General features: G+C 40.3%; 1 protein-coding gene across 1 annotated transcript; it reads left to right on the top strand.

Annotated features, from left to right (window-relative positions):
* Positions 1-780: 780 nt before the first annotated feature.
* LOC104224098 (uncharacterized) lies at positions 781-9,529 on the top strand. Its single transcript, XM_070154866.1, has 3 exons — positions 781-848; positions 1,027-1,035; positions 8,902-9,529. Exons 1-3 carry the CDS (start codon positions 781-783, stop codon positions 9,527-9,529), a joined length of 705 nt encoding a protein of 234 aa, XP_070010967.1.
* The last annotated feature ends 1,354 nt before the right edge of the window (positions 9,530-10,883 follow it).

Genomic DNA, 10,883 nt, shown 5'->3' with positions numbered 1-10,883 from the left:
GGCCACCGGACTGGGGATTGCCGACATCTGCGTGAGGAGGTGGCGATATAGCTAAAGAATGGCCATCTCAGAGAGTTCTTAAGTGACCGGGATAAAAATAACTACAACCCCAACTGGGATAACACAGAACCCTTGAAGATAGGAGAATATTCTCATCTTCTAATGATCAACATGATTTTCAAAGGGAACGAGATTAATGGTGTAATCTTTTCAGCAACAAATAAGACAAAGGTAGCGGTGACTCATAGATAAAGACTCCAGGAATTCGCTAAGGATGATATCACCTTCACGGAGGAGGACGTTGATGGACTCCTACTATCGCATAATGATGCCCCGGTAATTTCTCTTAATGTTTTATATTTTAAAATTAAATATGTTTCGGTGGACCCAGAGAGTTCGGCCAATATTATGCAATGGAGAGTGCTGGAACAAGCCAAGTTAATCGAAAGCATCATTTCAGCCACAAAGATCTTCGTCGTGAACTTAGCAAGTGTGACAACCCGAAGGGAGATTCTGCTGCCCACAAATGGAGAAAGGGTCATGAAGATGACCGTGTTTGAAGTAGTAGACGGCGACATGGGCTACAACATTATTCTTGGAAGACCATGGCTACACGAGATGAAGGTTGTGCCATCAATATACCATCAAGTTCTGAATTTCCCAACTCTAGAGGGAATTAAACAAATAAGAGGAAATCAATCGGCGACAAAGGAGATTAACGCGATCTTGGTTTCCAGTAGCAAAGGGAAGGAACATGCGGCATAGCAATCACAAGAATCGATGTCTGCTCCCGAGTCAAATAAAGTCAAAAAAGGGGGAGTGCCGTCGGAATCCTATCAGGTACCAAGGTATTTCCAGGTACCAGAAGAAACAGACGTAACCAATCTATAGCGAAAGAACTCGAACAATTCGCATTGTTTCTTAGAGAGGAAGTTCCACTTGGGGACAGATTAAACCCCGAGCTCAGGTCAGGATTTATAGAATTTCTTAAATTTAATGTTGATTGTTTTGCATGGTCGCATGCAGATATGACAGGTATTCCACTAGAAGTGGTTGTGCACAAATTAAGCCTGGACCCCAACATCCCTCTTATAAGGTAGAAAAACACCATATTGCCTAGGTCAGAAACAATTTTGTCAAAAAAAAGGTAACTCGATTGCTTGATATCGGTTCAATCCAGGAGGTAAAGTATCCCGACTGGGTAGCCAACATAGTAGTAGTTCCAACAAAAAATAATAAATTTTGCATGTATGTAGATTATAAAGATATGAATAAGGTGTGCCCAAATGATTAGTTCTCATTGCCAAACATTGATCAAATGATTGATGCGACGGCCAGGCCCGAGTTGATGAGTTTCCTCGATGCCTATTCCGGGTATAACCAAATCAAAATGAACCCATAGGATCAGGAAAAGACTTCGTTTATAACGAACTTTGGCACATATTGCTATAATGTGATGTCTTTCGGGCTTAAGAACGCCATAGCCACTTACCAGAGGCTTGTAAACAAAATGTTCGAAAAGAAAATTGGGAAAATAATGGAAGTTTACATAGATGATATGCTGGTTAAGTCTCTGAATGAATGTGATCATTTGAAGCACCTCCAAGAAACCTTTTTCATCCTAAAAAAGTACAACATTAGGCTTAATCCCAAAAAAGTGTGCATTCAAAGTTAGCTCCGGTAAGTTTTTGGGTTTCCTGGTGTCACAAAGGGGAATCGAAGTCAATGTCAATAAAATTAAAGCCATCGAGGACATTCCCGACCGACTATCAAATGTTAAAGAGGTTAACAGGAAGACTGACCGCTTTAAACAGATTCATTTTCGGGTCTTCAGAAAAATGTCATCACTTTTTCTCACTTCTGAAAAAGAAAAACAACTTCAAATGGACTGCGGAATGCTAGCAAGCCTTAAAAGGTTTGAAATGGTATTTATCAAGCCCTCCGTTACTATCAGAATCGGAGGAAGGTGAACAATTGCTAATTTACTTAGTAGTCTCAGAGGTAGCGGTAAGTGCCGTTTTAGTCCGCGAAGACGAAGGTACGCAATCTCCTATGTATTATGTTAGTAAAATTTTAATAGGAGCAGAAACTCACTACCCAAACCTCGAAAAAATGGCCTTAGCTCTCGTAGTCGCTGCTCGAAAGATTAGGCCTTATTTCATTGCCACTGATAGTCGTGGTGACAACCTTTACCTTGCGGAATATCCTTTACAAACCTGAATTGTGAGGTAGTCTGGCCAAGTGGGCAGTCAAAATGAGTGAATTTGACATAGAGTATAAACCCAGGACTGTGATTAAATCGCAAGTTTTGGCCGACTTCATGGCCGATTTCAATCTCAGACTGCTACCTTTGGCCACCAAAAAGCGGTGATGGTGCTAGAATTTAAATTGGGAGTCTGGACCTTATTCACAGACGGAGCTTCTAATGTGAAAGGGTCCAGGCTCGGGTTAGTACTAGTTATGCCCTCGGGAGAAACCCTAAGGCAGGCCATAAGATCTGTTCTCTTGACTAACAATGAAGCCAAGTATGAGGCTTTGATTGCAGAACTTGAACTGGCCCGGGAACTAGACTCCGAGGTCATTGAAATCAAGTGTGATTCCCAACTGGTAGTAAATTAGGTATGCGAGATTTTCGACACCAAAGAGGAACACATGCAACAATATGTAGTGCAAGTCCAGACTCTGCTCGCACGGTGTTTGTGAGCACGTGATTTTTGCCCTATATGAATTACTCCCACAAATTCAAAACAAAATAATCTCTTTCATTATTTGCAAATTTCGTAGTATTTTTGTTATTGTTTGCATTTGTCTGCGCATGTTTAATTTTGTTAAATTATGAAAAATACAAAAATATATTGCATTTGCATTTAGGAGTTAATTTTGCATTTTTAAATCAAGTAGTAATTTAGTTGCCTTACAAAAATGAAAAATCACAACAACAAAAAATTGGTTTATTTTGCATTGTTCAAATTTTAGATTTGAATTTCGTCGGTTTTCCTTTAATTTGGTATTTAATTAGTTGTAATAATTATTAGGTTAATTAATTTAATTTTCTAGGATAATTTGGTTTAGGAATTAAGTTGGGTTTTGTTTCATTTTTCATTTTTTGAAAAGAAAAGAATTTTTGAAAATAAGAATTGAAAAGGAAAAGAAGGATGAAAGTCAAGAATTCAGTTTTGGGCCAATTTCACCCAAATTCGTTTAGGCCAAAGTTATTTTTCCCCTAAATCCGGCCAATTCGAGTCCAAACCCGTCAACCCAGGCCCAGACCCGCTCCCAATTACCCGGTCCACCCCCTTACAATCCAAATTACCCCGTTTTATATTGAGTAGATCTCAGTCATTAACTTTCCTTGATCCAACGGTCGCGAAGTTGGGGGGTCGATAGTATTTATATGTCCGAACCTCTAACCCCCCCCTCCTAATCGTCTCTCTCACACCCCCCCTCTTTCTTCAGATACTAGACCCTAATCCGCCGCCACCATTCCCCCACCGCCTTAGGGTGGTGGCGCCACCCCAAACCGCCCCAAATTAACACCCTAAAACCCCCATGACCCCCTCTTTACGAATCCCTAACCCATATCCCTCAATTCCCTCTCAATCCCTTCGAATCTTAAATCAAAGATTCAAGCCCTAAAAGCCCAAGGCCAAATTCATACATGCAAGGCTGCTCCTCCAAGTTTTCTCAGTAATACAAGGATGGTTTTGTCACAAAATAACGTTGTTCTCTTTTTCTTGACAAAGAAAAAACGATCAACATTATTTGAGAATTAAATCGGAATATCAGTCGCGAGTTCGAGCCTGGGTCGGTGAGTTCCTTCTTTCTTATATTCTTTTAGTTTTCTTGCCTCTTCTCTTCTTCTTTTTTTCTTGGGATAATTCAATTGAAAAAATGACCAAAATTTCTAGCCGAGATGGAGTACTGTTCGTTTGTTCCTTATTAGTTTTCTTTTCCAAGTCTTGTTCTCTGATGTCGCTTGGTATGTTTAATTTTCCTGTTAAAAGCATGACTAAATTTCTGAGTTCGCCCTGTTTTTTTAGCCTTCTAGGTTAACTTAATTAGGTTTATTTGATAACTTCATTTAATTCTGCATGTTAGTTTAGGTCTTAGTCTTGTGAAATCGTTTAGTTGTTTTCTTACGTTTGTCATAATTTGCTCAGCGTAGTTCAATTCATTTTGTTGTTTGGGCTTTGAATCCATTTCATAATTCACTCCAAGGGACTTGAATTAAGTTTTGAGTCCGGGCCTGGCTTAGCCATTGGGTCATTTGACCCATGACCCATTTGGTTTCCTGCAGTAAAAATAGGGATATTAAGGGGTATTTTGGGTAGTCTAGGTAAAGAATCTCTGAATAACTACCTAGGGAAGCTTCTAGGAAGCTGGGGTTAGAGTTAGTTGTGAATTTCTGGTTTTTAACTAGGGATATCTAAGCTATAATGAAATTTTCAGAAGGTGCAAAGTGCAAACTTGATTTTCTTTAAGCTGCCCTAATAGCTTGCCTATAAAGGGATTCTAACTTGACACTCAAGTCAAATTTGGAGAGAAGGAAAATTCTGCAAAACTGAAACAACTGAAAACTTTGGAAACACGCTGATTTCTCTACATTCCTTTATGGGAAATTGTTCAAAATTCTGAGTGATTTGAAATTTTGACCCTCTTCATTACTTTGAATCTTTTGAAAACTCTAAATTCTGCACTTGGCTTGAAGATGGTTTGATTTTGGGGTTTCGAAAGTGGGGTTTGAGCTGGTTTTGTGTGGAGTACTATCTAGTTTGTTGTTTCAATTCGAATTCCTGGGTTTTGGCTGATTTCAAACACTGTTTCGTTGTTGTCCTACTGTTTATTGCCTATTGGTTTCTGCACTTCTCTTGTTTCCCCTTTTATTTCCAGGTATTTTTCAGCACTATGGATGTCACTTGAGTGTAATTTGAAGTATGGATCTGGAAAAGTTGATGAAATTTGAGGCTATTTGTTATTGAGCTTTATTTCTCCTGCTTTCAATTATATGCATAGCATGTAACACTTTTTTTTTTAGAAAGATTCTGATTAGTATATCCATCAACAAATAGGATGTAATTGAAATCTAGAATATGTTAGTTTATTAAGTGTTGCTCTCTTATGTTTTTTCCCATCAAACTATGTAGTCAATATTGGACTTCTTTGCCTTGTTTGCTCATCTCTATCCTTGCCTCTTGAATCTGGCTTGTACTAGTGGGTGAATGTTGAGTTTAGCTTTTTTGGTTTACATGAGCTAGAATCGAAATATTTCCAATCAATGTAGGTGTTGAATCTGTGTTAGTTCAGCTAAAATTGGTGGTTCGTTTGGTGTAGATTTCTGATTTTTAGCTTTGCCTAGTAAAGGTTGAAATATGACCTCCTGTTAGTAGTATGGAGTAGTAGATGTCTTTCATTTTCTGTCACCTTGAGGTTATGCACGCTGTTGGTTAAAGTTGTGATGATATTAGATGCTGGATAACAAGAATGAGCTGATGCTTAGATTGTGTCTCCTGCATAAAAGGTTAGTGAAGATAGATGTATTCTGGTGTTTGTTAAAAGTACAATAATTAATTGTTTTGATTTTCTTAAAGCAATATGACTGGTAAACTCGAATTCGAATGCCTTGGCCTTGTGCGTTGTGGGGGACTCGATACTGAGTCTTTCACTCAAAAACAACGAGGTTCTGAATTTGGGCTCATTCGTGGGCCCAAGCTTGACAGCCTCCTTCGAATGAGACTTGGGTTATTCGATCCCAAGGCTCATTTGCGTTATTTCCTAATCATCATGCCATCTGCTCATCCTCTCTCACGTTGGTTTGTTAGTTAAAGTGGCCCGCATTTTTAGTTCAAAAGTAGTGGTAATTCTTGCCCTTAGTCAATTAGATTTCACCAATTAAATCATGAGGTGCACCATGCCAAACAAAATCTTGAAATGCATGGCCTCTCGCTTAATTGATATTTTAATCCTTAAAAATTGAGGCGTGCCATTTAGTTGAATTTTTCATGGCCCTCGCAAATTTGAAAGTGCATAGTTGCTTTAGGCACGCTATATTAATAACTTACATTCCTAAACTCGGGTGTGCATTTATCTAACCCAAATTCTAATCTCAACAACGTTATATAAAATGTGTTGCGGACTACGAGTGCATTTATGTGATGTGGTTCAAGACATATTTTAAATAACGTTGCAATCTTCCTAAAAATGAATAAAAGCAGCTATAAAGTTAAAATCGAACTGTAGGCTAAAACATGTACTAAAATCAGATAATAGGCCAATTGTAACAGTTGAGCGACCGTGCTAGAACCACGGAACTCGGGAATGCCTAACACCTTCTCCCGGGTTAACAGAATTCCTTACCCGGATTTCGGTGTTCGTGGACTGTAATACAGAGTCAATATTTCCTCGATGCAGGATTTAAAATCGGTGACTTGGGACACCATAAATTATCCCAAGTGGCAACTCTGAATTTTTAATAAAATAATCCCGTTTCGATTGTCACTTTAAGTTAGAAAAACTCCCTTATATACTCCCTTCCGGGGGGTGTGTAAAAAGGAGGTGTGACAGCTCTGGCGACTCTGCTGGGGATCGAACCCAGAATCTCTAGTTCAGGGTTCAAGAATTCGAGCTTAGAATAATTGTTGTAGTTGGCTTTATTTATTATCTAATTTTATTACATGTTTGGGCCTAATGTGCTAAATGTTGCTTTTACCACTTTGATATTATCTTAACTATATATAGACTGCTATGAAACCCCTCTCTTCTCTCTCCCGAGGAGTGCATGCTGGTCCTGACTTCTTTCTGTTAGTGTCATATCCCAAATAGAACGAGGTTCGGACAAGTTGCAAAGTCGGATGATCTTTTGGTTACCGGTACACAGCCCCCCCGGCTCGAGTTGTCCGCTCGGGTAAGCCAGGTCTAGAACAATACACCCAGGTTTTAAACCTAGAATAACTTAGTCTCATGCCGGATCCTTAGTAGGAATGCTTATCTGCATCATGAGCATTTGACTTTGGAGACTCAACATAGGGGTTGAGTCTGTCTAGGACAGGTGTACCCGAAATGAAAAGACCATCCTGATGCATACTACTTGCTACTTGTGTATTCATTTGCTTCAGATTTGCATGTTGACCGGCTTATAGGGAAAAGGTTGAGAGAAGGAAAGTCAATGTGAGGGCTAAGGGAGATAATTGCTTGTTTTTGAAAAACCGATGTCCCAAAATATATTGAAACTCTGCCGAAATTTTGAAGAAAAAAAAAGAGAATTTTTTTGTTTTGTTTCGAAAAAAAAGAGTTGGTTTTTGTTTTGTCAAAATTGCCCGAACTACGCCAGTTTGATTCTCACCGGATGTGGGATACGTAGGCAACCCCCATCGGGTCCAACTTCCTTTTTGCAAAAATAGCCCAAAATGCATCAAAAATTTCTTACTTTGTTGGAAATAAGTAAGGTGAAGCCATTCTTGTCGAAAATAGCTGAATGTCCCCAAAGGACGCCGGAAGGCTATTTTTTGCAAGAACAGCCACCTTTGGTCTCTTTTTTGACATTTTGGCTGGTTAGCAAGCACAACCTTAAAATCTTCTCCTCGGAAGTGCTGAAAGGTCGTATTTGTAAAGCTGAGTTTTATTTTGAAATGAAAATTTGAATAGAAAAGAGAGAAAAACAGTGTTAACTTTGTTTTTGAGTCAAATGAGTCTTGATTTTGCTTAATCACCCTAATAAATGTGCAGAATGAGCACGAGTCAAAGTTTGCCAATAACAATCATGAACAAGATCCCTTTGGAGTTGCATATGTGGTGGGAGGATATGGGTAAATCGGAGCAAGATAAGGTCAATCTATATTTAGGAGACCTCACCTGGTTGTTGGAGATAAGGCCTAGAGGAGACATCATAAAGGCGTTGGTTACATTTTGGGACCCAACTCACAACATCTTGCATTTCTCGGATTTTGAACTCACACCCACCTTGGAAGAGATAAGCAGGTTATATGGGAAGTACTGAAGGTCTGAGGCATAAGTATCTGATCGCTCCAAGAGCCGTTAACTCTCACAAATTCATGGATTTGCTAAAAATAAGCAAGGGAGTCCCATAATTTGAGTTGGAGGATGGTTTTTCCACTCTATGTTTTATATACCAAAGGTACGGGCATGTAAGAGGATTCAACAACCCGGAAAGCGGGGTTTGTAGCAAAGGGAACCGAGCAAAATGGGATGAGCATAGGCGTTTCGCTTTCATGGTAGCTTTCTTAGGCCTCGTGATGTTTCCTTGGAAAGATGGGAATATCGATCCGCGGGTGGCTGGAGTCGTCAAAGTCTTGATTACCAATGCCAAGAGCACCCTTGCCCCTATGATAGTATCTGAGATATACCGAGCTCTCACAGCTTGTAAAGCTGGGGCAGATTTCTTCGAGGGTTGCAATTTGCTACTATAAATGTGGATGATCGAACACCTGTATCACTGCCCTCAGTATATGAGTTATGGTTCCACAGAGAAAAGTTGCATTGACGAGTTCGACACAAGGATTTAGGGTTCAAGTTACCAGAAGGGTTTGGAGATTGGGTATCCCGCGTGCGCTCCATCACTGCGGGGTAAATAGAATGGACGCTGGGATGACTTCCTATTGAAGAAATTGTGTATATGCCCGCCAACAGTCCTTACTTCCTCCTGATGGGTTTTCGAGGCATTCATCCTTACGCTCCATACCGGGTGATGAGACAGTTGGGAAGGTGTCAGGTGATGCACCCATATGAAGATCTTAGTGTTTATGAGGTCGAGCTTAGCTCCGACGACCAATTTCATGAAGAAACAGTTCGTTCTATTTGGAACGAGTGCCAGTATTTGACAGTGAACACTCGAGTGTGTGACCGATCTAAAGGCGAGGTCTCACCCGCCTATCTTTCCTAGTATAGAAAGAAGAACACCACAAGGGCTGAACCTGAAAGACCAGTCAAAAAGCCTCACATTCAGGAATTTGTTGAGGGGTCGCAAGAACAGTGGGCTTGGTTGGCCAAGGAGAATGAGTACAGGGCCACAATAGGAAAACTAGAAAAGAAGGTCAGGGATCTCCAATTCGAGAATGGTTTGCAAGCCGCGACTGATGAAGGTGAAAAGAAAAAGCTAGCCAAAGAAAATGAGGCCCTTCAAGCCCAAATTCGAGAAATGAAAACAGCAGCTGAAAATCCCGCCAGAAGTGCAAAGGATGAAAAGCTTATAAAGAACCTTAGGCAGAAGGTGGATGAGTATGGTTTTGATTTGAACAAAGCAGAGGGTGAACTAGCCAGGGCTCGAACAAAATTGTCTAAGAATGTGAAAGAACGAGCGCACCTGGTTAAACAGTTAAAAGAGAAATACAACAATGAGGTTGTGGGGTTGCATAAAAGGGTCATCACCGTTGAGAACAAAATGATCAAGCAGGCGAAAGACTTTAAGACTGAAAGAGAACACTGTTATACCGCAATGGCACAGTTAGAAAGAGACCTGCAACAACTAAAAGAACAGAATCAAGTAGCCGAGAAAACTTTGGAAGCCAGGGCCTAGTAGATTGGGCGTTTGTTGCAAGAAAAGGGTGTCATAAGAGAGAGAGTCAGAAGGATCGCCGACTACATCGCGATGAAGTGCAGTAGTTGTGAGGATATGACTAGATCTATGTTCTTTGCCACCGCGATGACCTTTGTTCGCCAGATAATGGAAGATCTCTACCACCTCCAAGGGGATTTAGCGCGTAGGCCCGTGGAGGGACCAAATGATGTCCTGTGGACCCTAGGAGCATTTGAGTTGTTATTGTATTCGTGATTTTCATTGGAGTCTGTTTTCGAGTCTGTATTTTCATTTTTCTGTTTGAGTCTGTATTTTCATCTTTTCATCAAAGTATGTTAGTGTCTTTTTGAGTCTGTTAGTTTTTGAGTCATTGTATTCAAAGGATTTGCCTTTTATGAAATTTTGAAAATCCCAAAATATTTTATTTTTACACTTATCCCAGGAACTACGCTTGGTCTGATTCATGCGAGGTCATGATATGTAGGCAATCTCCATAGGATTCGACCATAACCAAAAAAAAAGAGTGATAAAAGGGAAGAATAAGAGAGAGAAGGAAAAGAAAAGAGAGAGAAAATAAGAAACAGTGAGAAAGGAAATAATGGCAAAGCAAGAAAGAGTCATGAGAGAATAAAAAGAAAGAGATACCAAGCAAGGAAAGGCAAGAATTAAAAGAAAAAAAAGAAAGAAAAAGAGAAGTTGCAAATGGAAATAAGGAAAAGTCGGGATGATGCAAGCAACCGATCAAATGCTTAATAGAAATGGTTAACTGCTTAGGTGCATTCACTCCTCAAATGTGCAGTTGCTTATCTGTTAAACCCCTAATCGCTAACAAGTTTGTTATTGATGAAATTTCCAGTTCAGGTAGGTGGTTAGTTTGATTGGCATTCTGGAAACTCACTCCTATAATACCCGGTCCAAAAACAAGCTGAACATGGCCAACCAGGAACTTGAGGCAAGTATTGTCGATTTGTCAAGAGAGGTGGAAGAATCGGAGGTTAATTTGAGAGATGAGTTGTATAAGCTGAAGCAGCAGATGATTGAAATGTACCAAGCATGGGAAAAAGGGCACCCACCGCCAGTTTACCCCGCCAACCCTACTTTTATTCTGCTATTGGCCCAGCCCCAGGAACCTCCCACTGTGAACTCATCTCCGGCCTTTTCCCTCTACCAACAATGCCACGGCACCACGTCTCATACATCACAAGCTCCACCACCCAAACAAGTCTCGCACCCTCCTCCACCAGTCACTCCTATTTTTTGTGGCACCCCCCACCTGCTGCATTGCACCGATCCTCCAATGAGCCTCTATTCCAGACTCACAACAACCAGTATTACCCCCCGGAGCCCCCACTTT

Source organism: Nicotiana sylvestris, chromosome 8, assembly GCF_000393655.2.
Source record: "Nicotiana sylvestris chromosome 8, ASM39365v2, whole genome shotgun sequence".
Lineage (NCBI taxonomy): Eukaryota > Viridiplantae > Streptophyta > Magnoliopsida > Solanales > Solanaceae > Nicotiana > Nicotiana sylvestris.
This window is presented reverse-complemented; position numbering and strand designations above follow the sequence as displayed.

Excerpts from the sequence above, each read along its gene's own strand:
- LOC104224098 (XM_070154866.1), top strand. The coding sequence starts at position 781 with ATGTCTGCTCCCGAGTCAAATAAAGTCAAAAAAGGGGGAGTGCCGTCG.